Source organism: Rattus rattus, chromosome 3, assembly GCF_011064425.1.
Source record: "Rattus rattus isolate New Zealand chromosome 3, Rrattus_CSIRO_v1, whole genome shotgun sequence".
Classification (NCBI taxonomy): Eukaryota; Metazoa; Chordata; class Mammalia; order Rodentia; family Muridae; genus Rattus; species Rattus rattus.
Window position 1 is genome coordinate 73,689,543 of NC_046156.1, and position 27,924 is coordinate 73,717,466.

At 41.9% G+C, this 27,924-nt stretch overlaps 1 protein-coding gene across 3 annotated transcripts in view; it reads left to right on the plus strand.

Moving 5' to 3' along the window:
- Rxfp1 (relaxin family peptide receptor 1) overlaps positions 1-27,924 on the plus strand; it is a 120,975-nt gene that overhangs the window by 43,668 nt on the left and 49,383 nt on the right. For 2 of the 3 annotated variants that reach the window (XM_032898205.1, XM_032898206.1), the window contains exons 2-3: positions 538-675; positions 26,738-26,836. In XM_032898205.1, coding sequence (XP_032754096.1) covers positions 538-675; positions 26,738-26,836 — 237 coding nt within the window. Of the gene's footprint in view, positions 1-537; positions 676-26,736; positions 26,837-27,924 lie in introns of those variants that run through there. The other variant, XM_032898207.1, reaches the window with a different exon arrangement.

Here is a 27,924-nt window from a genome sequence, read left to right on the forward strand (position 1 = left end):
ACACCCAGGCACAGTCTTGCCAGGGTCTCACACTTAGGAATATTCACTATAAAAATGAGCAGAGGGCGCATGCCTCTCAATGCCCTCAAACCAGAACAGCCTTGATTCTGAGTCCATAGGGAAGATACAGTAAATTCTTGATTTAAACAAAACAAAACAAAGTTTTCTATAGAAGAGAGGAATAGAACTGAAGTCAAAGGATGAACATTCTGTAGATAAAAGGGGAGCTAAGAAAACATTGCCGGAGTTGGGAGCTGGAAATCAAGTTTAGTGGAAGAATGCTTGCCTCGCATGCAGTAGGTCATAGGTTCAATCCTCACCACTTTAGCACTTGAAGATCCTAGGAAAAGAAGCTGATAAGAGTTTCTAAGTGAGGCAGAGGCTCTGGAAAGCAGCTATGTCCCTGCTGATGGCAATGCCAGGTTTCTACACTAACCAGACCAGGGGACAAATGTGTGGGAGCTGTGACAGGACCTACCTTGGGTGCTGCATTTGTATTAACCTTTCCAGCTGTCATTTTTCTCTCTCTTTCCCCAGTCACACTTGGAAATGCACAGGATGTCAGTTGTCCCCTTGGCTCCTTCCCCTGCGGGAACATCAGTAAGTGCCTGCCTCAGCTGCTTCACTGCAATGGCGTGGACGACTGTGGGAACCAAGCTGATGAGGACAACTGTGGTAAGTGAGGAGCTGAGTCCCAGCCAGCAAGGCCGGGCTGCTCTAACCAGAAGGAGAAGTGGAGTCAGAGGACGTGCTGACTCACAGTTGATTTGCTTCAATAGCTGCTCTATTTGCTTTTGCCTGTTTGTTGTTTTGAAGTAAGGTCTACCTTAAAGCCTACACTGATCTGGAGCTCACTAAGAAACTCAGGGTGAGCCCAGGATCAACAGGTCAATTCTTGTCAGTGAATCCTATAATCATAAACAAAACTAAGTCATCTTCCTAAGAGGGTACAAAGTAACTATTTTCACCTAACCTCTGCATGTGGGGATTCCCAGGGCAATAGCCAAGTCCATAGAGAGCTAACAACACCCTCACCTTCCTTTCCTAAGCCTCCTCTGACTGAGCCTCTTACCTGGGCTAAGGTGCCAATAGCAAGCTGCACTTTCTCTTACTTTGTGACAGTTACCCTCTGTTTGATTACTTGCCAAGTGGATGCAACTGAAGGTCTGATTTAGGCAAGCAGTCAGCTAGAGAACCACACCCTCCAGCCTCAGGCTTTGATGGTTTTGTTTTGTTTTGTTTTGTTTTGTTTTAATACCTTCTGATTGTATTTTCAGAAATCAAGCTTGGAACACTCCATCTACATTGGTAGACACTTAAACTGACAAGTGAGAGCTACTCTTCTCTTTGAGTTAGAGGGCAGCAAACATTTTAAACAACAGCATTTGCTAAAAGACCCAAATACTGTTCAGTTCTTAGAGATTAAAATGTAGAGGTGCCCCCTGCACACAGGGACCCAGAAGTAGGGGCAGGCAATTCTGGTTGCTGCCCTCACAGAGAGCTGAAACCCAGCCCCGAGGAATGACTTCAGGCCCAAGACCAGAGATAAGACAAACTTTTCTGCTCCAAGTGACCTGCCTGGTGGACACAAGACACACAAAGGCAAAATTCCTCTGGGACCGGACCCTTCCGGTTTCTAGCTGGCTCCCGAACCCTGCTAATGCCAGCCCACAGCTCCCCACTCCCAAATCCCATGGGAGAGAGAGCTCATCGCCTAGACAGGTGGGCACTCCTGAGACTGCAGAGCAGGAGAGACCTCCAGTACTGCCCACCCTTGCCCAGATCCCTGGCCCAAGAGGAAACTGTATAGGGACTCTGGGAACAGGAAGATATGGGCAGGCAAGGAGCCCTGCAGCCCAGACTGCACCCAGATCTGAATGGACCCGGTCAAACAGCTCCCTGCACCCAAATCCCGTGGAAGGGAGAGCTAGACCTTCAGAAGTGCAGACACACCTGGGAAACCAGAGGAGACTATGCTCTGCTCACATTTCTGACTCCAGAGGAAAACACCAAATGCCATCTGGGACCCTGGTGCACGGGGGCTCCCAGAAAAGGCGGCCCAGGTCCTCCTGGTTGCTTACCTCTCAGAGAGCTCATATTTGATCACGATGCTGGAGGACTTCAAGAAAGGCATGAAGAACTCCCTTACAGAAACGCAGGAAAACATAAATAAACAAGTAGAAGCCTACAGAAAGGAATCACAAAAATCCCTGAAAGGATTCCAGGAAAACACAATCAAACAGTTGAAGGAATTAAAAATGGAAATAGAAGCAATCAAGAAAGAACACAGGGAAACAACCCTGGATATAGAAAACCAAAGGAAGAGACAAGGAGCCGTAGATACAAGCATCACCAACAGAATACAAGAGATAGAAGAGAGAATCTCTGGAGCAGAAGATTCCATAGAAATCATCAACTCAACTGTCAAAGATAATGTAAAGCAGAAAAAGCTACTGGTCCAAAACATACAGGAAATCCAGGACTCAATGAGAAGATCAAACCTAAGGATAATAGGTATAGAAGAAAGTGAAGACTCCCAGCTCAAAGGACCAGTAAATATCTTCAACAAAATCATAGAAGAAAACTTCCCTAACCTAAAGAAAGAGATGCCCATAAGCATACAAGAAGCCTACAGAACTCCAAATAGATTGGACCAGAAAAGAAACTCCTCCCGTCACATAATAGTCAAAACACCAAATGCAAAAAACAAAGAAAGAATATTAAAAGCAGTAAGGGAAAAAGGTCAAGTAACATAGAAAGGCAGACCTATCAGAATTACACCAGCCTTCTCACCAGAGACTATGAAAGCCAGAAGATCCTGGACAGATGTCATACAGACCCTAAGAGAACACAAATGCCAGCCCAGGTTATTGTATCCAGCAAAACTCTCAATTAACATAGATTGAGAAACCAAGATATTCCATGACAAAACCAAATTTACACAATATCTTTCTACAAATCCAGCCCTACAAAGGATAAAAAATGGTAAAGCCCAACACAAGGAGGCAAGCTACACCCTAGAAAAAGCAAGAAACTAATCGTTTTGCAATAAAACAAAAAGACAAGCACACAAACATAATCTCACCTCCAAATACGAGGATAACAGGAAGCAACAATCACTATTTCTTAATATCTCTCTACATCAATGGACTCAATTCCCCCCAATAAAAAAACACAGATTAACAAACTGGATATGTAATGAGAACCCAGCATTTTGCTGCTTACAGGAAACACACCTCAGAGACAAAGACAGACACTACCTCAGAGTAAAAGGCTGGAAAACAACTTTCCAAGCAAATAGAATGAAGAAGCAAGCTGGAGTAGCCATTCCAATATCGAATAAAATCGATTTTCAACTAAAAGTCATCAAAAAAAATAAGGAAGGAGACTTCATATTCATCAAAGGAAAAATCCACCAACATGAACTCTCCATCATAAATATCTATGCTCCAAATACAAAGGCATCTATTTAAATAAAAGAAACCTTACTAAAGCTCAAAGCACACCTTGCATCTCACACAATAATAGTAGGAGATTTCAACACCCCACTCTCATCAATGGACAGACCATGGAAACAGAAATTAAACAGAGACAAAGACAGACTAAGAGAACTTATGAATCAAATGAACTTAAAAGATATTTATAGAACATTGTATCCTAACACAAAAGGATACACCTTCTTCTCACCACCTCACGGTACTTTCTCCAAAATTGACCATATAATCGGGCACAAAACAGGCCTCAACAGATACAGAAAGATAGAAATAATCCCATGCATCCTACCAAACCACCATGGGCTAAAGCTGGTCTTCAATAACAATAAGGAAAGAACGCCCACATATATATGGAAGTTGAATAATGCTCTACTCGATGATAACCTGGTCAAGGAAGAAATAAAGAAAGAAATTAAAGACCTCTTAGAATTTAATGAAAATGAAGGTACAACATACCCAAACTTATGGGACACAATGAAAGATATGCTAAGAGGAAAACTCATAGTTCTGAGTGTCTGCAGAAAGAAACAGGAAAGAGCATATATCAGCAGCTTGACAGCACACCTAAAATCTCTAGAACAAAAAGAAGCAAATACACCCAGGAGGAGTAGAAGGAAGGAAATAATCAAACTCAGAGCTGAAATCAACCAAGTAGAAACAAAAAGGACTATACAAAGAATCAACAGAATGAAAAGCTGGTTCTTTGAGAAAATCAACAAGATAGGCAAACCCTTAGCCAGACTAACGAGAGGACACAGAGAGTGTGTCCAAATTAACAAAATCAGAAATGAAAAGGAAGACATAACAACAGAATCAGAGGAAATTCAAAAAATCATCAGATCCTACTACAAAAGCCTATATTCAACAAAACTTGAAAATCTGGAGGAAATGGACAACTTCTTAGACAGATACCAGGTACCGAAGTTAAATCAGGAACAGATAAACCATTTAAACAACCTCATAACTCCTAAGGAAATAGAAGCAGTCATTAAAGGTTTCCCAACCAAAAGGAGCCCAGGTCCAGACGGGTTTAGTGCAGAATTCTATCAGACCTTCATAGAAGACCTCATACCAATACTATACAAACTATTCCACAAAATTGATACAGATGGAGCGCTACCAAATTCCTTCTATGAAGCCACAATTACTCTTATACCTAAACCACACAAAGACCCAACAAAGAAAGAGAACTTCAGACCAATTTCCCTTATGAATATAGACGCAAAGATACTTCAATAAAATTCTTGCAAACCAAATCCAAGAACACATCAAAACAATCATCCATCATGATCAAGTAGGCTTCACCCCAGGGATGCAGGGATGGTTTAATATACAGAAAACCATCAACATAATCCACTATATAAACAAACTGAAAGATAAAAACCACATGATCATTTCATTATATGCTAAGAAAGCATTTGACAAAATTCAACACCGCTTCAGGATAAAAGTCCTGGAAAGAACAGGAATTCAAGGCCCAGACCTAAACATAGTAAAAGCCATATACAGCAAACCAGTAGCTAACATTAAACTAAATGGAGAGAAACTTGAAGCAATCCCACTAAAATCAGGAACTGCACGAGGCTGCCCACTCTCTCCCTACTTATTCAATATAGCTCTTGAAGTCTTAGCCAGAGCAATCAGACAGCGAAAGGAGATCAAAGGGATACAGATCAGAAAAGAAGAAGTCAAAATATCACTATTTGCAGATGATATGATAGTATATTTAAGTGATCCCAAAAGTTCCACCAGAGAACTACTAAACCTGATAAACACCTTCAGCAAAGTGGCTGGGTATAAAATTAACTCAAATAAATCAGTAACCTTCCTCTACATAAAAGAGAAACAAGCCAAGAAAGAAATTAGGGAAACGACACCCTTCATAATAGACCCAAATAATATAAAGTACCTTGACTTTAACCAAGCAAGTGAAAGATCTGTATGATAAGAACTTCAAGCCTCTGAAGAAAGAAATTGAAGATCTCAGAAGATGAAAAGATCTCCCATGCTCATGGATTGGCAGGATTAATATAGTAAAAATGGCCATTTTGCCAAAAGCAATCTACAGATTCAATGCAATCCCCATCAAAATTCCAATCCAATTCTTCATAGAATTAGACAGAACAATTTGCAAATTCATCTGGAATAACAAAAAAACCCAGGATAGCTAAAACTATCCTCAACAATAAAAGGACTTCTGGGGGAATCACTATCCCTGAACTCAAGCAGTATTACAGAGCAATAGTGCTAAAAACTGTATGGTATTGGTACAGAGACAGGCAGATAGACCAGTGGAATAGAATTGAAGACCCAGAAATGAACCCACACACTTATGGTCACTTGATTTTTGACAAAGGAGCCAAAACCATCCAATGGAAAAAAGATAGCATTTTTAGCAAATGGTGCTGGTTCAACTGGAGGTCAGCATGTAGAAGAATGCAGATTGATCCATTCTTATCACCCTGTATAAAGCTTAGGTCCAAATGGATCAAGGACCTCCACATCAAACCAGATACATTCAAACTAATAGAAGAAAAAGTGGGGAAGAATCTCAAACACATGGGCACTGGAGAAAATTTCCTGAACAAAACACCAATGGCTTATGCTCTAAGATCAAGAATCGACAAATGGGATCTCATAAAACTGCAAAACTTCTGTAAGGCAAAGGACACTGTGGTTAAGACAAAACGGCAACCAACAGATTGGGAAAAGATCTTTACCAATCCTACAACCGATAGAGGGCTTATATCCAAAATATACAAAGAACTCAAGAAGTTAGACCGCAGGGAGACAAATAACCCTATTAAAAAAATGGGGTTCAGAGCTAAACAAAGAATTCACAGCTGAGGAATGCCGAATGGCTGAGAAACACCTAAAGAAATGTTCAACATCTTTAGTCATAAGGGAAATGCAAATTAAAACAACCCTGAGATTCCACCTCACACCAATCAGAATGGCTGAAATCAAAAACTCTGGCGATAGCAGATGCTGGTGAGGATGTGGAGAAAGAGGAACACTCCTCCATTGTTGGTGGGATTGCAGACTGGTACAACCATTCTGGAAATCAGTCTGGAGGTTCCTCAGAAAATTGGACATTGAACTACCTGAGGACCCAGTTATACCTCTCTTGGGCATATACCCAAAAGATGCTCCAACATATAACAAAGACACATGCTCCACTATGTTCATAGCAGCCTTATTTATAATAGCCAGAAGCTGGAAAGAACCCAGATGCCCTTCAACAGAGGAACGGATACAGAAAATGTGGTACATCTACACAATGGAATACTATTCAGCTATCAAAAACAATGAGCTCATGAAATTCATAGGCAAATGGATGGAACTGGAAAATATCATCCTGAGTAAGGTAACCCAATCACAGAAAAGCACACATGGTATGCACTTATTGATAAGTGGATATTAGCCCAAATGCTCGAATTACCCTAGATGCACAGAACACATGAAACTCAAGAAGAATGACCAAAATGTGGATGCTTCACTCCTTCTTTAAAAGGGGAACAAGAATACCCTTAGGAGGGGATAGGGAGGCAATGTTTAGAACAGAGGCTGAAGGAACGCCCATTCAGAGCCTGCCCCACATGTGGCACATACATATACAGTCAGCAAACTAGATAAGATGGATGAAGCAAAGAAATGCAGGCTGACAGGAACCGGATGTAGATCTCTCCTGAGAGACACAGCCAGAATACAACAAATACAGAGGTGAATGCCAGCAGTAAACCACTGAACTGAGAATAGGACCCCGTTGAAGGAATCAGAGAAAGAACTGGAAGAGCTTGAAGGGGCTCGAGACCCCATATGAACAACAATGCCAACCAACCAGAGCTTCCAGGGACTAAGCCACTACCCAAAGACTATACATGGACTGACCCTGGACTCCAAACCTCATAGGTAGCAATGAATAGCCTAGTAAGAGCACCAGTGGAAGGGGAAGCCTTGGTCCTGCCAGGCTGGACCCCAGTGAATGTGATTGCTGGGGGAGGGCAGTAGTGAGGGGAGGATGGGGAGGGGAACAACCATGTAGAAGGATGGGAGGTGGAGGGGATGAGGGATGTTGGCCTGGAAATCGGGAAAAGGAGTAACATTTGAAATGTAAATAAGAAATACCCAGTTTAATAAAGATGGAAAAGATGTAGAGGTGGCCTGCAGGCTGCCAGCCACTTCTCCCTGCACCTGTGTTATTGGGACACAGTCCTAGGTAAAGTCCCGTGAAGTGGAATGCTTTCAGGAAGCAGAAGCTTGGTGGCTGGCTCAAATACACCGATAAAAACAGATCCTCAGCATAAAGGGAGCTCCAACTTTGGTGGTAACCTTAAAGAGACCATATTGGAAAATAATAACAATAAGTAACAGTCCTTATGGCAATAACCCTTAGTCAGGTGCTTTCCTCAGATTCCCCAGGCAGCAGCTCAAACAAAGACAATAAGGTATTCCATACGGCTGAGTCAGCCTCCAAGATTTCTACTTCATGATGATATGATGGGTGGTGAGCGACCCTTCTTCTCTTCTTTGGATAAAGGCAATAAAAGAATGCCTGTGGCCACAGGTTGCAGAGAGTTTGATGAAGGCTGGAAGGGTGGCTTAGCAGTTAAGAGCACTGACTACTCCTGCAGAGGACCCAAGTTCAGGTTCAATTCCCAGTACCCACAGCAGGAGACTCAGAAAGATCTCTAACTCCAGCTCCTGAGAATCTGACTTCCTCTAAGAGTAAAACACACACACACACACACACACACACACACACACACACACACACACACACACACACACGGCGGGGGAGACAATTTTTTAAAGAGGATTAAATGAGATGCCATATGAGAGATGTTTAGCATAAGATAAAAAACATTTGCCCTACCCCCAAGTTAACGCTACCCTGTGACATGTTAAAATGCTAACTCTGGTCACACCTCTGAGCCGTCCCAGTATGTGTTGCTGCTATCTGTCTGGGCTGGAGTAGACAGGGATGCTCAGGAAGTACAGTGGAATTTCGTTACCATCTCTACAGTCAGGTGAGAAAACTAGGAACTTGAGTTATTTCTGACTCCCGTTGTTCTAATTTCCTTGGCTGGCTGTGGCTTTTTTTTTTCTTTTTCTTCTTCTTTTTCGGGTATCTGGATAATTTATGCTCCCAAGGCTGCTCATTTTTAAGATGTCCATATTTAAATTCTTGCTAATGCTAATTAAATTAAACCAGAAATTTGGTCTTTTTGGAATATATAAACTCCATGCATATTTGATGAAGCCATATTAGATATATTTCCAACTGTGCAAAATAATATATATATTATTATGCACATGCATATATATCATGTAAAATTCCTGCATTCAGGAGGCAGAGGCAGGCAGGTCTCTGTGAGATGGGATCCAGCTTGGTCTGTAATTGCAATGACTGACTAAAATTGCCTGTTTGACAGGATCCAGAATCATCTGGGAGACAAACCTCTGGGAACACCTATGAGAGGGTTTCTAGATGGGGTTAACTGAGGAGAGATCACCCATCCTAAACATGTAAAGTACCTTTTCATGTCTGAAGCTCCGACTGAATAAGCGGGGAGTGAGGTGTGCGCGAGTGCCGATCTCTCTCTTCCCTGAACATAAGTAAAACATGACCCGCTGCTCAGAGCCCTGCTGCGATTCCTGTCACATCAAGTTGGATTGTACCCTCAAACTGTGACCCAAAAGAAACCCTTCCTTCTGTAAGCCCCTTTTGTTAGACATGTTGTCATAGCAATGAACGTTAACGATAACTAACACAGGCTCTATCGAGATTGGCTTAACAATTGAGAGCACTTGCTCTGTCTTCCAGAGGACCAGAGTTTGATCCTAGCACCTACACCAGGAGGCTAACAACGGCCTGTAATTCCAGCTTCAGGAGATCTGCTTTTCCCTCTGGGCACACACACACACACACACACACACACACACACACACACACACACACACACACACTACTTTTTTTTAAAGTAACTAATACAGAAAATAGGTGCCAGGAAGTGGCATCTCTGCTATGATTAACATGACCTGTGGTTTATAGGCTTTAAAAAGTTTTGTGGAGGAATGCAGAACAGTGTGCAAGTGCAGGATTAGGAAGTCATGGACCACTGTGAGCAGATCTTGAGGGGCCATTCTGATGGGAGGCTAAGAGACCAGAATGCCAAGGGAAAGGTGGACAGTGGAGACCCAGTTCCTGAGGTTTTCAAAAGAACAAGGCTAGAAGTAGTTTTGGGAGAGATTTTGACTTCATTCTGCCTGAGTCCCAGTCTTAACTCTTATCAAACCTCCAAGATGTCCAGATATGTGCTGTGCTGCCTGTCCATGTCAGAGTGGTCGGGGACATTAAGGAAGAATAGCAGAACTTCATCTTCAACTGTAGAGCAAAGTGATAAAAATACTCGGAGCTCTGCTGAACTCCACAGTAATGGACTTTTGGGTGAGCAAAGGATCAGATCAGGCTGTGGCATGACTACTCCTCACTCCCTTGCTCAGATCTACAGGGGAAGAGAGAAGAAAGACACAGAAACTGAATCTGTCAAGGAAAGGAGTGTCAGCACATTTGAGGCTATGGACAAAGTATAGCAGATGCACTTTAGTATGTAAATTGATTGGCACCAAACAAGATAAACATCATGTTCTGCAATGGAAAAATGGGAAATGTGCCCTGGACAAGATCCTACCCAGTAAAGCTTCCAACTTGTAAAACACAAATTAATCTGGAAGGAGAGAGCATAAACTAAGAATACTTAATTCTTTGTTCCAAAATAATCCCCTAAAGAAGAATTACCTCAGAGTCAGCAGCCATGGCTACAGCTATAGTTGAAGGGAGCCAGACTACACCTGGAGCTGGCAGCAGAACTTGGCAGCAGCATCTGTGTGGTACTGGTTTTATAGGCATGACAGCTGCAAGAACAAGGGAGTCATGTAAGCTTGCAGCAAGATCCTAAAAGTGGACCCAGCCATCCAACATGAGCCAGGGTTGGAATTCCTGTAAGGAGACTCTGAAAAGCAGTCGCATGAAGCTGGAAAGGTAAAGCCTACACTGCAGCAGAGACTCCAGGATGTTGGAGAAAAGCTACAGGCAGAGAGTAGAGCCAGCACAAGAAAGAATATGTATGCTGCAGGTGGCTGGAGAGACAGGGTTAATAAACCCCTTTGGAGCCCAGGTGATTTGGTCAAAAGTCCTAGTTGCCAAAGAGTAAGTTGCAGGATTTGATGTTTTGCCTCCTGGGTTTTGGTCTAATTTGGTTTGCCCTTCTGTCTTAGTTAGGGTTTTACTGCCGTGAACAGACACCATGACCAAGGCAACTCTTATAAGGATAACATTTAATTGGGGCTGGCTTACAGATTCAGAGATTTAGTTCATTATCATCAAGGCAGGAGCATGGCAGCATCCAGACAGGCCTAGTGCAGGAGGAGCTGAGAACTCTACATCTTCATCTGAAGGCTGCTAGTGAAGACTGACTTTCAGGCAGCTAGGATGAGGGTTGTAAGCCCACACCCACAGTGATACACCCACTCTAACAAGGCCACACCTCCTAATAGTGCCATTCCCTGGGCCAAGCATATACAAACCATGACACCTTCCCTTTCCATGTCCCCATTCTTCCCTGTTGGAATGGAAATGTTTAGTCTGTACCACTGCATATTAAATGTGTGCATTGTTGTTCGTTTTTTATAATAGGAGGTCATAGCTAAGAGATTGTCTTGAGTCTCAGACAAGACTTGGAATTTGGTCTTTTAAACCATGTTGGAACTGTTTAAAAACTGTGGGAGACTTTTGTAATTGGACTAGATGTATTTTTTCATGAGCCTATGAGTACAAAAAGCAGGAGTGGCTTCAAAGTGTTATATTTGTGTGTCAAGCTTACAAGAGATAGATTTGCAGTTGTTTACCCTGAAAGAACCTAGTATTACCAAAGAGGGCAATTTCTAGGCACATTTGTGAGGCAGCTTCTTGACTGAGCTAACTGAGGGAGGATGATACACCCCAACTGTGTGGATACCACAAACATGGACTGGGGCCCCAAACTGAATGCAATGGAGAAAGGAAACTAAGCACCAACATTCATCTTTGTCTGCTTTCTCACCGTAGATGCAAGTCTTCTGCCATGACTCCCAAGCCATGAGTCACTCCCTTGAACTGTGAGACAAAATGCACTCTCCCTTCTTTAAGCTATTTTTATCAGGAATTTCATCCCAACAATAAAAAGAGTAACAAAAACAACAACCAAGTCTCAAGAATAAAGCGCCTGATACAAAAATTATTAAAACATTAAACCATTAAACATTTTCATGGGCATGATTCAAGCCAATAATAATAATAATAATAATAATAATAATAATAATACACTTATAACCTTTTAGTTGAAGTTAAAGATGGAAAAGAATCCCATCTTTCTAAACATTTAAGGAATATGGATATTACATATGTAATATACTTAGACAATTATTGTCTAATTATATAATTAATGTCTAATTACAAGTAAACATAAATTATTTATTTAGATAAAAAAACATACTTCTCCAAGTTCACGTATTTAACATGGTTTCCATACAGTTTTTGTACTTTTTACCATGTGTCACTTAATACAGTTTCATCTCTCCTGAGACTTTTTATAAACACATTCTGAGTACAAGCCAAGCAAACTTCCAAATCATCAGAGCCGGAATTTGGTGTGTCAGTTGCAAAGCAGGGAAACCTTTCCTTTTTTGAGACAGAACAATCAGACATTTGGGAGGTCATGCCTGGGTAAACACCAAAGGAATTTAATTACAAAATGTTGATGGTTCTCGTTGATGGTTCTCATGTAGAAATCATGTTATGTTCATTTCAAACAGCGTGCTAAATCAGTAGTACATGTTTAAAGTTAAAATAGCATCAAATACCTGACTGAGGTCTGGGGATGAAACTCAGTTGCCTAACACATGCAAGGCCCACATGGCAAGTGTGTGTGTGTGTGTGTGTGTGTGTGTGTGTGTGTGTGTGTGTGTGTATCAAATCTCATATATGTATATAGGTATGTATGTATATGTATATGATGTATGTATATATGTGTCTGTGTGTGTGTATGTACGTGTCTGTGTCTGTGTGTGTGTATGTGATCAATTCACCCAACTACATTTCCACTTGAAAGAGCTCTGCATTTCCAACATTTCCTCATGTTTTACAAGCTGAGCCAATACACTAAGCACCACCCTCCCACTTCAGCTACACCATCTCATTCCAAGATAGGCTGCTCCCTCTACTATGGAGACCAGTTCTTCTCCAGGCCAAAATCATCATGCCTGTCCTTGCTAGATTTGCTCTTTGAACATCACTTGCTTTGTCTACACCTCTACAGCCATTCAGCCGTCCACGGAAAGGGAATGAAGGCATTTTTGGTGTGTTTCCACACTAGCATTTCCATAAGCCATAGAAGAAATGGAACAAAAGCTCTTCCAATATATCTGTAATGGTGTACAGTAGGGAGACAGTATCCAACAAAATTGTCTGTCCTCCTGGAACCTAAGAATGTGACCTTACTCAGAAGCAGTCTCTGAAAAGACAATAAAGACAAGGATCAAGACCATGCTCAGATTTTATCATTAGGCTAGAACCCTAAGCCAATAGGAGTGCCCTTGCAAAAAAGAGAAAATGACTAGAGAGGTATAGTAGCCATGGGCAGAAAGAGGCAAAGGCTAGAGTTTTTCCAGCACATTCAAAATAACAGCCCAAAGGGGCATGAGAAAATCTAGAGGCTGGGGAGACTGAGTAACCCTGATTGCACCTTGAATTTAGACGTTGGCCTCTAAAACCATGAGATATTACATTTCTATTGTTTCAAGCCATCAAACTGCAGAAATTTACTACAGCAATCAAGGCAGGAGACACAAAGTGGAAAAAGATAGTCCTTCTGTGGAACTGAATCCCAGTCCAGATGAACACAATCTGTAGTCTAGACACTATTTCCAATGAGTCAACCGTATACCTTACTGCACATGGCATAAACTCTCTGAAGATAAGTTCTCTTCATGCATAGCTGCCCTATCCTTGAGAAACTTTTTTCTGGATACTCTACATTGTTTTATGAGATGATTAGTCATACATAGCCACAAGGGAGGCACAGGCTAGGAATAAAGAAGAATATTCCTTACATTCATAGAAATAAGAAGCAGAGGTCCCCACACAGAGCACCCAGGAAAGACATCAAGGTGATTAGGGGACAGACAGGAGAAAAGGAAAGCCTTAGACTAGAGTCTTTGATGAGAGCTCCGTTGGAAAGGAAAAGCAAACTGAACAAGCTACGGTTGGATAACTTCAAAGGACTCCACATGGCCTACCAGGTGGTCTCTGGTCTCCTTGTACCTAGGCTTGGATGTTTCAGGCAGAGAAAGTTGTCTCCTTCATCCGTGGACCAAATAGATGAGCGACTTTGGCTCCAGACTGGTTGTTTCACACATAATTGGACAAAATATACTTCTCATTATTAGATGGTCGTGAGCCTTTCTCACAGCTGTGTTCTTTGTTCTCTCTGAGAACTGTCTGGGCCCTGGATAGCCAGCTGTCCCCAGCCAGAAAGGTTAGTAGCATAACATTACTGGGCACACGCATGCAAAAATTAATATGTAGTACAACAGATCTTTGTGAGTTCACTTGTGAATTCTCTTCCTTCCTGCTCACAAGCATACACACAAAAGTGAAGTAACAAGTTATCGGTAAGCAGAAGTCAGCTTTGACACCAGAGAGAAAACTGCACTGTGTTTCCCGGGGAAGCTCCACGCAAAGGGATGATTGTTTATGGAACTTCTATTGCAGCTGTGTGCTAGCTTCCTGGCCCTATAACCAGCTCCTAAGAAAAGTCATTACTAAGCCAACAAAGAGGAGAGGTTTACTTTGACTCACAAATGGTTCACATACGAGTCCTAGCACAGCCCGTGGGTTCTGGCCCATGACTCATGGACTGGGCAGAGAGGCACATAGCAGAGTAGAACTCTTCACTTCATGTCCAGAAAGTAAAATACAAAAAGAAAGAGATGACAGTCCTCTTCCTGGCTACATACCCAAGGATCTGTAGATTTCCAACTAAGCTCCACCACATAAAAACCCCACTAGCAGCACTATTCGGACCAAGCTTTTAACACACAGAGCTTTGGGTGACAGTCAACACTTGGACCTCAGCAAGCTCTTGGAAGATTTTACCTTAACTCCTTCTCCTTTCTGCCTCCCTCTACACATCAGTTGTTAATAACACACTTTATTTGGCAATATCTCTATGCTCTGGAGATCTCATATTTGAATAGCTTTCTTATCTTTCTTCTTACTCTCTTGGCAGTACTTGATTTTATCTAATAAGATGTATAACTAAATTATCTTCTATGTCTGAGTATTTTCGTGTGCCAGACACAATATAAGTTCTTCATGTGACTCCTTGCATTCCATCCTCACTGTAATTAGACATATTGGAATATATCCATTCTATAAATAAAGAAAATTTTAAAAATGCAGAAAGATTATGTAAGTCCCCTGGTAACACAGTTTCGTGAGAATCCCATCCCAACTGTTTGGCTTGTGTGGTCACTTCTCATCACTCTAACACACACTTCAGATAATCAGTCTGCTAACAGAAAGTGACTCATTTGGGACCAGAGCTTGGGAAGTTTCAGTTCATGATCACTTGGCCCTTATTGCTTTTAGCCTACAGCAAGGTAGAATGTAATGACAGAGGCATGTGGTCAGAAAATTGCTCATGGTCAAGAACCCAATGGGCTAGGGTCCCCTTCAAAGACCATTCTACATGGCCTAGAATTCCCAATCAGTCCCAGTTCTAAGAGTTCCGTTACCTCTCAGTAATGTCATGGGCTAAGGACCAAGATTCTATTAGCACATGGACCTTTGAGGGTCACTTATCCAAACATAGAGGCTTCCCACATTCTGGTTTTGCCTGGGTGGAAGAACTATACCCACGAGTTATTCATTATGTGATAATCATGTGTGAATTTGCCTTCAAACAAATCTCCTGCCCATACAATTTAAACTGGATGATGGAGCCTCCCCTTGCATGATACATAAAACATTTTAAAATTTTTTCAAAGAAAAGTATTTTAGGTTTCTTCTTAGAAAAGTAATACATGAGAAATTCGTTATACCTCCAAATTTAAAATGGCAAGAATGAGTTGACGTTTTTACCATAGTTACTAAATATGAAATGCGATTCTAAGTCTGTATTTTGCCTCACTTAATCCTCTTGACAATCTTTGAGAAAGGAACTTTTTCGGTACCTCTCAAATGGGGAAGCTGAAGCCTGTACTATGCATGAACTGGGAAAGTCGGCTCACATTCCCAAACGAATAATAATCTTTATTCATGCAAACCTTTCTCTGTGCAAAGGTTGTACAAGCTTCCACCCTTCTGAGAGACAGAAACCACTTAAAAGTCTCATCCATTTCCCTTCTACCGGGACTCCAGCTGAGCTCATGAATCTCTGTGGTGCCACGATACTCTACCGGGGTCCACAGGGACAGAGGTCTGACTGGCTGTCATTATGGGAAACCACAGACCCCTCCCCCCCAAGATATGCAAGAATCAATCTGGTCCTCTGCCATAAACACCTCTGAATAGTCACTACCCTGTCACAGACACCATCACACCAGCCTCCTTCGCCGACATCCTCAGCCCTCCAGGGATGAAGGGAAACATTTCATTGTCACTGAGACAGCTGTGCCCCTAGAGGACTTTTGTGGTCCTGTTGGTGCTCACCTGCCTCAGTCCTTGTCACCATTTCTACTCTGCGGCTCCAAGGTCTAGCCAGGCTCTTCAACAATTGTGCAATGACCCCAGGGAACCCTGCTCCAGAATCCTGTGTGGAAAATATGATCCCAGAAATGGGGGACCCTTAAACTGTCCTTTTCTGGCCCAGGTCTGTTGTCTACTTTGTGACCAGAAAATCCCAATGCTTCTCTTTAATGTACTTGCAAAGTCATTGTCAAAGGTCAGACTTAAGCATTTGAAAATAAAGTTCCAGGAATTTAATTCCTCTGTGAACCTTTGAGCTTCTGTGTCATCCTTTTTCAGATAATAGAAGTGTGAAAGTCTAGCTCCTTAAAACAGGAAAGGGGTAGAGAGCAAGGAATCTTAGAGAAGAAAAACTTTTAACACCACAGAGTGTATTTCTGATGCTGGCTTGGCATTTACTAATCTATGAGAACTAGATAAACAGCATCTATTTTGGGGTGTGATGGTGATGATATATTTTTAATAAGATTAGAAAACGGAAGTATATTCAAGGACTCTTAATGTTAATCTGTCCTGGATTTAAAATTCAGAAACACTAAATATTCCATAACTTTTTAAATAAGCTTCTTAATGCTGCTCTCGGGAGGACAGCTGTGCCCAGCGGTGTGAGCAGGAGTCAGTTCCCATTTCTGGGTCCTACGCTAAAGTTGGTAGTTTGTCCTTTTTAATGTTAAAAGCAAAGGAGGGGAAGTGACATTGGTCATGATTCTGGTATTAATGTACAATTGTGCTTGGGTGTTTGAATCTTCTGGACTTGATCCTTGTGGACTAATATGAGTGAGCGTTCTCACTGAGCTATGACCCAGCCTTTATTTTTGTCTTGAGACCTGACCCCCTAAGTTTCCCAGACTGGCTGTGATCTCACTCTGCATCCTATGCTGCCCTTAAACTTGGTCTCCACTAACTTGGCCTCCTACGTAGCTAGAATTATAGTCCTGCACCACCATGCCTAGCATATAATCATGTATTTTATGTTCAAAACTAATTGGTTTTATATTCAGTAGTCTCGAAAGTATAAGTGGCAGAACCCCTGGCTTAGAATTATCGGCCCGATTTTCACTTCCGGTATGTTTGTGTTTATATAACAGTGTCAGAGCCAGGCACAGGGGCCCCCAGCTATTGTCTCAGATACCCTAAAAACTAAGAAGGAAGATAACTTGAACCCAGGCATTTGAGGCCAGCGTAGGCAACAAAATGAAACCTATATCAAGAGAAAGTATTTAAACATAATGTGTAAGATCAGGTTAGGCTATCCCCACGGAGTTTTCCTCTCAGAACACATCTTACTAGATAAGAAGTGAGGGGTGGTAGTTCTTTTCTGCGACCTTAGTTTGCATTAAAAGCTACCCAGGATAATGGCACACTCCTTGCCGTCTTCAAATATTTGCCTCTGGTGGCACCAAGACCACAGACAGAGGCATGTTCATCCCATACAACAAACTACCGTTCTTGTTAAAATTCAGAGAGACTCCACACAGCAGCTTTGACAAACAGCTGAACTCAGGCACTCTACAAATCCAGGCTCCTTCCAGTAGTTTGGAGCATCTCTCTTTTTAAGGATAACCAGGTTTTTTTAGCACTCTTTTCCATGAATGTGTGCTGAATGTTGAATGACTATGCGAGCACCGAGAACGCTCTGGTTTGCCTAAGTCCAGACCTTACTGGTGAACCCCTACCTGCTCATCAACCAATATGGTGGACACTTTATAGACGATCAGATGGACTCCTCCATCTTAATGAAGGAGCAGACCATTTAACATGAGACAGCATCACGCCCAGCTTTGTTCTAGGTTCTCTCCAGTGGGAATATGTTTTTCAAAATTAAGAGTTGGGTGCTCCACAACTATAAAGCACTTACCATGTACCCAAGGTTCAGGGTTCCAGCCTCATCATCTCTAAAGAGAAATCCAAACATCAGAGAACCCAGAAGCAACCTCTGAAGTATGTAGGGGAGACTTCCAAAGTATATAGGAGCCAGCACAAGTAGTACAACAGTTCGCTACAACTTTTCAACTTTTCAACAGTGTGAAAGTGATATACATTTGGTTTAAAAAATCACATTGAATTCTGAATTTTGCTCATTTCACAAGCTAGTGTCATATCATATATTACCTTATGGTATTGTGCAGAAGCAGTAAGCCTTGGTTTGATGTCAAGCCAGACACCTGTAGGGAAAACTCCAGTATGCTCGAGTGTTCTATGTGCTGACCCGTGATGTCCAGGAGATTATATATATTACATGCTTTTAATATATGTTTCATTGTGTATATTGATTGTAGATGGAACTGTGTTGTAGAAGGACATTTTCATACCAGTGTATATTGTGTGCTGAACACATCTCCCCAAACCCCCATGCTGTGTTTTCTCAACTGTCTCCTTACTCTTTTTCCCTAGACAGTTTCACTTCCACTTTCACAGCATATAGACAAGTGTGATTTCATGTATCTATGTAAATTCTAGGAACCAAATGTGAAAGAAAGTCTTGATATTTGTCTTTCTGCAAGTGACTTAATTCACTAATGTTATCTGAAAAAAAAATGTGTCTTCATTTTCTTGCACGTGACACATTTCTCCTTTGTGGTTAAAAAAAGTTCCAGTGTGTACATAAACCACGTCTCCTTATATAGTCCTCTGTGAATAGACACCTAACTTTGGTGCTATAACTCAGTGATTGTGAGTAGTGCTGCAGTAAACAGTGATGTACAAGCATCTCTGTTATGTTGACTTGAGGTCCTTCTGCTACGCATCCAAGATGGTGTAACTGAGACATATGGTAGATCTCTTGATTTGAGAGACCTCATAGTACTTAATAGATACATAATACATAATAGATGGATGACTTTTCATCCCCCCTCCCCAGCAGAGTAGAAATGTATCCTTCTGTTCACATCCTCACCAGCACTTGTTGTTATTTGTTTTCTTAATGACTGCTATTCTAACTGGGTGTGTGCTATGGAACCTCAAAGCAGTTTTGATGTGTACATTCTCTGATGGCTGGTGAGGTGGAAATTTTTCCAAATGTTTATTGAACATTTGTATTTTATCTTTTGAAGACTGTTAATTGGTTAAAAACAACTTGGTCATGGTGAAGGACCTTTCCATGTGCTCTGGAATCGAATGTGCAAGTATTTCTTTATTGAGAATCTTTGCATCTGTGTTCATCAGAAAGGGTTGGTCTATCATTTCTTCCTTTTTCTTGTTTCTTTAGGGGGATATCAGCATAACACTGGCTTCACTGAATGCAATTTGGTAGCTTTCCTATTCTAGTCATGACTAGAATGATAAGCAAATGTGTTAATTATGGAAAGATCTGGTGGAATTCAGCAGGGAATCAATCTGGACCTGGGCTTTTCTCGCTTGTGAAATTTTTTATTCATATTCTAGTCTTGCTGCTTGCAGATTCATTTTAAATTGTCTCAGATTAATTTAATATGTCATATGTGTCTAGAAATGTGTCTATTTCTTTTAGGTTTTCCTATTTGTGGTATATACATTTTTAAGATACATCTCCCATTTCATATTTAATTTTACTAATTTCAATCTTCCCTTTCTCTTTAGGTTTAACTAAGGATTTGTCAATCTTGTCTTTTCAAAAGAATTAAGCCTTAGTTCCACTGATTCTTTGTATTGTCTCTTTCCTTTCCATTTCATTCATTTCTTCCCTGATCTCTTTTTTTTACTCTTTCATACATTATATTCTAAATGGTTTCCCTCTTCCACTCCTCCCAGTCCCTCTCCACCCACTCCACCCACTCCCCTCACTCCAAGATCCACTCCTCTTCCATTTTCCTTAAAAAATCAAAAACAAAGAGCAGGCCTCTCAGAGATATCAACTGATTGTGGCATAACAAGATCTAATAAGACTAGGCGTAAACCCTCATATCGAAAAAGGTGCCTGAAAGAGGCCACCAGCAGGAGAAAAAGGTTCTCAAGCACAGAAAAGAGTCAGAGACATCCCTGTTCCCATTTTTGAGAGTCCCACAAGAACACAAAGCCACACAACTCTAAGGTAAATGTAGAGGATCTAGCTCAGAACCATACTGACTCCATATTTGTTACTTCAGCCTCTTGGAGCCCTTTCTTCCTGCTCCTCTTCTGCAGGGTTCCCCTGCCTCCACCTAGCATTTGACTATGGAGCTATGCATCTGGTCTCATCAGTTGCTAGATGAAGCCTCTCTGGTGACAATTAGGTTAGGCGCCTATCTGAGTATAGCAGACTATCATTAGTGGACAACTTTCTCTCTTGCATTCAATTGAGATGGCTACTTTTTCTGAATATAGTAGTCTGGGTTGGCTTTTGTTTTTTTAGGGCTTGAAATAACATCATTCAAAGCCCCCTAACTTTAAAGGTTTGATTTGTTTTGCTTTGTTTTGTTTGAGAAATCTGCTGCCATTAGGATAGTCCTGTCTTTATATGTGGTTCTGTGTTCCTCTCTTACAAGTTTCAACATTATTTCTTTATTCTGTATATTTAGTCCTTCGCCTAATATGATGTGGGAAAATTCTTTTCTGATCTTGCTTCATTGGTGTCTTCAATGCCTTTTGTACCTAGATGAGCATTCTTTCTCTGGATTTGGGGAAATTTCTGCTACAATTTTATTAAAACTATTTTCTCATGCCTTTTGCAATAAATTCTCTTCGTTCTTCTCTGTTCATGATTCTGAGATCTTCTCTTTTCAAAATGTTATAAAGATTGGATCCCTTAGAACTGGATTTACCAGCGGTTGTAAGCCACCTGACTAGAAGTCAAACTCAGGTCCTCTGGAAGAGCAGCACACACTCTTAACCACTGAGCTATCTCTCCAGCTCAGATGAGGTTTTTCTATTGAGTTTTTTCACTTGGCTCATAGAATTCTTCAGTGTTACAGTTCAGTTTTTCTTCGGTGTTTCTACCTCTTGTTTCGTATCCTATGCTGACTTTCTTTTGTCATTCAAGGGATTGTATTCTCTTGGAATTCACTCAAGAGTTTGTTCCTCTTTCATTTCCTTTTACAACTCATTCTAGTTCTTTTTAACTCTTTGTCTAGGCTCTGTCTGGTTTACTCTCATTGGAGGTGGAGCCTTGGTGCTCATGCTTCCTGTTCACTGCATTTAGACATTGGAACAGGTCAATGGGTGGTTGGTTGGTTGGTTGAGTTTTGTTGTTGTTGTTTTTGCTTGGTTGGTAGGTTGGTTTGGGGATTTTATTTTTTTTTGTTGTTGTTGTTCTTTTTTTCGGAGCTGGGGACCGAACCCAGGGCCTTGCGCTTCCTAGGAAAGCGCTCTACCGCTGAGCTAAATCCCCAGCCCGATTTTATTTTTTACTACCCTTCTTTCAGTAGAAGTATTTGCAAACTTCAAGGAGGACTAGGTTGTAATAACATCAAGATTTCCTTTTCCTCTGTTGGACTGTTATGCAGGGCATCAGCCTTACTCCCCATTATGACCCTGTGAGAAGAATACTATCTGCAAAGGCAACCATTATCAAAGGATTGGCTCACTTTGATACATTAGTATCAAATTGTTCCCCCAAGGACTTGACCTAAAACTCAGCCAGGATATAGAAAATGCAGGTTCCCAGGCCCCACACTGGCAAAATAGATGAGAACTGTAAAAAGGAATCAATGTTCTTGGTAAGTGTCTTGATTTCCGAGCTCTGTTAGCCTAAAGAAGACTGGGTTTTCTTTCACTGGTGTAAGTACTCCATCCATTCAGTGAGTATTCTCCCAAACTCCTTTTTCAATATAAAGTACTCTGTAGATTACCCTAGATCTCCTCTCAAAAAAACAGCAAATTAAATTCCTGCAATACTTACTAATGTATGAGAAACAGTATATCCTTAAAATATCAAGCATATATGAGTTGAAATATAGAAACACATAATACTAAAAAGCTGTTCTCTTAAAAATGCTAACTCCAACTTTGCAATTCTGGCCACATGTCTCTTGTTCTGTGTGCCTGCCTTCTGTTGGGAGGAAGTAAAGGCTAGGAAGGAGAAAATGCTTTGGCAAGCAAGAGAAGGTAAAAACTAATTACCAAGAGGCTTGGTTCTGTGAATATTTCATTATTTAAAAAATAACTTTCTACAAAATACATGTTCTGACCTCAAGAAGAAGGTTTGCACTGCTTCTGCTAGTCAAAAATTCCGTGCAGCTGGTCTGACCTCACTTTCACCTGTTTTTGTTTTTCCCACTGCTCTCCGTACGTGTGTGTGCCTGGGGGGGGGGAGGTGGAAAAGTGAAAAGAAGTAAGAATGAGAATGAGAAAGAGTAGGAGTGGCTCCATTCCAACCTCAAGCATCCACTCAGTGTGTCAAGGACTCAGCCCAGACACAGCAGTTGGTTTAAAGGCAAAACTCTTTATTCATGAGCTTATCATGGATTTATCATTGCAGCAGCTCAGCTTCAGTAGTCACTAAAAATGACAGGAAGGAGTTCAAAGTGAACAGAAGGCATGCAGGGATTCCCCTCCACAATAACGCATGCTGCCCAGCAATGTCACCTTTGAGAAGGTCACCAGCATGACGGTCACTCTTGCTGAAGGGGAAGAATCCTCAGTGAAATGAACACGGGGCCACCAACACCATGGTTAACTATTGTATCTCACTGAGCAGCCCATCTGTATCCAGTTCTCCCACCACTATTCGGGCTGCAGGCTTCCCCATCTCTGACATCCATGGACCCCACCCCTCTCCCCATACCACTCATGGTAATCGTGACAATAATAGATGGCATTGCCATCCCTTTCCAGATGGCTGGCTCTACACTCAGCCCACCCCGTAAAGGCTCCATAAAGAAGTATGAAAAGAGTGTAACTATTTAAGATTTTTTTCCCGATTATGAGGCAGACAGCATGTGGTGGGTTTCATGGGGACTACATTTCAGCACCACCTGCTACAGGGTCAATATTATCTATGACACCTTGCCCCCAACAGTTCACCTGGTACAAGATGGTGTCTTGGCAAAAGCCCCACTGAGGTCGTTTTTACAACAGAAAAGAAAGAAGATTGAGCAAACAACAAGAGTTGAGTAACTGCACCATTTGAACTTGTTTGACAAAATTGCTGCAGCAAAGTCTGCAGTGATGGCCAATGCTAATTGTCACTGAGACAAAATTTAGAGCTGTCTGATACATAGTTCTCTGGGCATGACCATAGGGGGTTATTAGACTAGATTAACAGGAATGACACCATACCTTCAGCAAAGTATTCTGTGTCTTGTAAAGGCATAGAAAGAGAGCTGGCCGGTAGTGGCATGAACAAATTCAGTGCAGTGTGACAAGGATGTCTAAGTTCCTGTGTGGTTATGACTTCCCCCAAAAGCCATGGACTGTAACCTGTCAGCTAAACTAAGCTCTCTCTTTAATTAGCTTTTGTTGGCATAGTTTATCACACAGCTACAGTAAGGAAACTAAGATAATCACATATGCGGCATTCCTTAAAACAGAAGAAGGGCAAGAGGGCGGTCATGCGAGATGCATAACCAGGAAAGGGCACCAAGCCCATGATGCTAAGTCACTCCACAGTGTATAGTAAAAATGTAACAACTTAAAATAGTCCGCTTGTTAAAACGCTGAGTTAAATATAGGACCTGCTAAAGAAGTGCTGCAAATAACATCGTGTCAGTCACTGGCGTGCCTATCACTCTCGGCAGCAAGGAAATGTCACCTACTAAACAGTCCCTTGTTCCAGAGAGCTGTCTTGTCACCTGCCTTCCCTCGGCCCCACCCCTACACCACTTCTGAATGGGAATATCTGACCAGGTGAACTGCAGCGCCCCAGTCCACTGTTCACAAGGCCCTGCAGCCTGAAAGGTCAGGACTGCAGACCCTCCTAAGACACGGTCATCCTCTCACTGAGACCTCTGCAGCTGTGACAGGCAAACAGCCTTGGCTCTAAGAACAAGCAGACTACTGTGTGTGTGTGTGTGTGTGTGTGTGTGTGTGTGTGTGTGTGTGTGTGTGTCCTGGATCCGTCTATAGTACCCCATCAAAAGAAGAAAGAGGGAGAGTCAGGAGAGAGGGGAAGAAAGGGCAAAGAAGAGGGGGTAAGAAAAGGAAAAAGAGGAGGAAACAGCAGCCCCTTAATATCAGCAAAGACTAGTAAGTCACCTATTTCCACATTTTATTCATAAATACATAATAACACCTCAATGTTACTCACTGGCACTCTGAAAAATGAATTTTGAAAATTTTTGCTAGCACTTCATAAATTTCAATACTTTCCTCAAGTCTAATAGTAATAAACTTAAACTTCAATTCCTAAACGCTTCTGTGCTACTCAATTAAATGTTTTCAAAGGAGTCAACAAACCGCCAAGCCTAGAAAAAAGGAAATGCTAGTGCCACACAGACCTCAAAACCTGACAGATACATGTGTACTATAGATTCAACGCAAAGACTCACACACGCGCACACACACACACACACACACACACACACGCACACACACACACACGCACACCCCAGGCTAGCCCTCTACCCCAGTCTGCTTGTTCATATAACCAAGGTTGCCTTTCCTACCACAGCCTCAGAGGACTCAGTGAGAGGACACTCAAGTCTTAGGAGGGTCTTCTTGTTTCAACAAAATGCCTGGCAAATGTGACTAACGGAACACAGGTTTGTTGCTGGCACACATCAAGGGTACAGTTCGTTAGAGAGGGGAGGGAGTTCCAGTGGCCACAGGCCTGAGGCAGCCTCATATTGCATCCATAGACAAGAAGCACAGAGCTGAGACTGGTGGAACATTCACCCCTTAGGCAGGAAGAGATTCAGTCCTCAATGCTGGCGAAAAGGAGCGCCCAAAGGGGGATAAATTATTCTACTTAGCTTACTTCTTTTTATTCAGTCTGGAGCCCTACCCTAGTTCTGAAGTAGCTCTGTGAACGTCTAGTCCTCCCACCTCAGCAAACTCAATCCAATAATCCCGCACAACCGTGCCCAGAAGCTGTGTCTTTAGTGCTGCAGGGATCTGTCAAGTTGACAGCATAAACTATCACAAGTCTACACCTTAGCAGTTTGACACCTAATTATATCTGTTAGGCCCTGTAGACCCGTGGCCATCTCATAATACAGACTGCTTCCATCCCAACTTCACCCTAACACAGGCTTTAACGGTTCCAACATCATTTAAAAGTCCAGTCCTCCAATACTAGAGCCAATGCCCTAAAGATGAACGTCTATAAAGTTACAGGTGAGTTCTAATGCACAATGGCACAGAATAACTGTTCCCACTCCACAGAGAAGGTGCCTGGCAGGAAAAGATCAGACCAGAGCAAGACAAAGACCAACAGGCCAAATGCCAAAGCATACAGTTCCATGTCAGCCTCTGGAGCTCTTGACAGAACAGTCTGGGCTCCGAAGGACTCCCGTGGTGGCTTCCTTCAGGTCTGCTGCCTGCGGTACAGTCTTCTCTTGAGTCGGTTCTATTCCTTATAGCCAGCTTTTCTGTCTTCACTTCCCCAACACTGGGATTACAAGAATATGTCACCATTTGTTTTGTTTAATCTTGGTTTTGGTTTTGGTGTTTTAGTGTGGATTCTGGAAACTAAACTCAGGCCCTTCCTCCTGTCTATACACACGCACTTTTCCAATTGAGACCCCTCTCCGGCCTGCTGCTTCGTGTGTTAAATATACTCATCCTGCCCATCTTGGTTTTCTAATATTATAAAGGGACATCATGACCAAGGCGACTTTTATAAAAGTATTTAATTAGGGGCTTTCTTACAGTTTCATAGAATTTGTCTATGATCACCGTGGTGGGAAGCAGACAGGCATGGTGCTAAGGACTTTACATCCCGATTTGAAGTCAGTAGGCAAAGATAAAGAGACTTTTGAAACTTCAAAGACCACCCCCAGTGACACTCTTCCTCTAACAAGGCCATACCTACCCCAACAAGGCCACTAAACTGCTTACCAACGAAGCCACACCTACTCCAACTAGGCCACACCTACTCCAACTAGGCCACACCTACTCCAACTAGGCCACACCTACCTCAACAAGGCCACTAAACCATCTACCAACTAGAGACTAAGCATGAATGGTTGGGAGCCGTTCTTATTCAAACCACCACAGCCACCTATCCATGTCTATACATCTCCAAAACCAGTCTAGATGAATGAAGATGATATGTCTGTACATTCCGAGAATCATTTTCAATTAATGAAGGTGGTTTAGGGAAACATAAAACGACATGAGGAATGGTGTACCGCATTGCAGCTTATCTGACTATCGCTGGCTCAGGTGTGGTAAACCTTGCAGGAAGCTACTACAGCACTTGATAAACATGGAGATTGGGGCCACCCTAGGCCTCCGACCGGGGACAGAAATGCACACCTGTAGAAAGTCCCTGAGGATAATTAACAAACTACCTTCGAGATTCACTGCCTTATTTCAGAGGAGCAATTTTTGCCAAGATAACAAAATATATCGGCGTGTTTCTTTTTTAACCTCTTCTCTATTGGGTTTTTCATTTCAGGAGACAACAATGGGTGGTCTCTACAACTGGACAAATATTTTGCTAATTACTACAAACTGACTTCCACAAATTCCATTGAGGCAGAAACTTCCGAATGCTGTAAGTAACCACAGCAGCTGAGTCTACCCTTTGATGAGGTCGTGGTAAGACGCCATTTTCTACCTTTTGGATACAACATTTTGTTTTTGAAAGTCAATTATGGTTTTCAAGTTTCAGGCCTCTTAAGAAAGGAAACTTCAATTTGGAATGCTGTTTTTAAGAGTACCAGGAATCAATCAAATCAGGTATTGCAAACAAAGTCAATGTCAGTAGTCAGGGTTGCTAATTTATATAATGTCCTTTTTGCCATCCCGGTCTTTTCTTTTCCTTTTTCTATTTTTTAATTTTAATTTTATTTTTTAATTTTCTTTTCATGGGGGAGGTTACAGGGTGGAAAGTGGATATGGAAGGGCTGGGAAATGGATGGTATCGGGGTGCAGTGAGGGAAAGCAAGGAAGTGGAGGTGCAGACCAGTTGCCCAGGTCCTAATGTCTACCAGTGAAAAAGTGCCTGGGTCTCCAGCCATGGCGCCAAGCTGCAGCCCTTTGAAAGCCTTGCTGACTGCAGCTCTCACTACTGCAGTCCCTGCTGAACACTTGCAGATACTGCCTGGGGTGTGGAAGGGAAGAAGCCTGGAGAGTAGCTTCATTATGATTTCAATCAGGAATATGTACTAAAGTAATTCCTTTTAAATAAAGTGTGTCCAGTTAATAAATTTTGCAAATATATATGCATGCCTTGGACCTATAATTTCCAAACCTATACTCGTAAGCCAAGGGCTGAGGAGGGGCGGCTCTTTTGCTGTATTCTTTAATTTGTTGTTCTACCACAATTTAAAGTTTAGCTTTTCACGTTGATAATATGTTTTTGTCTTCACTACTCAAATGAGATTAAAAGGCTACCAACAACACCCAATGTAATGGTGTGCACATCTCTCCTGTAAATCATACAGCTGCCCAGAAACCTTTGTCTGCATCACACCTGCCTCTCAAAGGTGGGAAACCAAATAATTTGATCATCAGAAAGCAATAGTTCAGCTGGCGATGTAGCTCTCTGGCAGAGTACTTGCCTAGCATGTATGAGAGTCTAGGTTTAATTCCTCATATTGCTGAAAGAATATACTAAAATCTTTTTTAAAATGTAAAAGG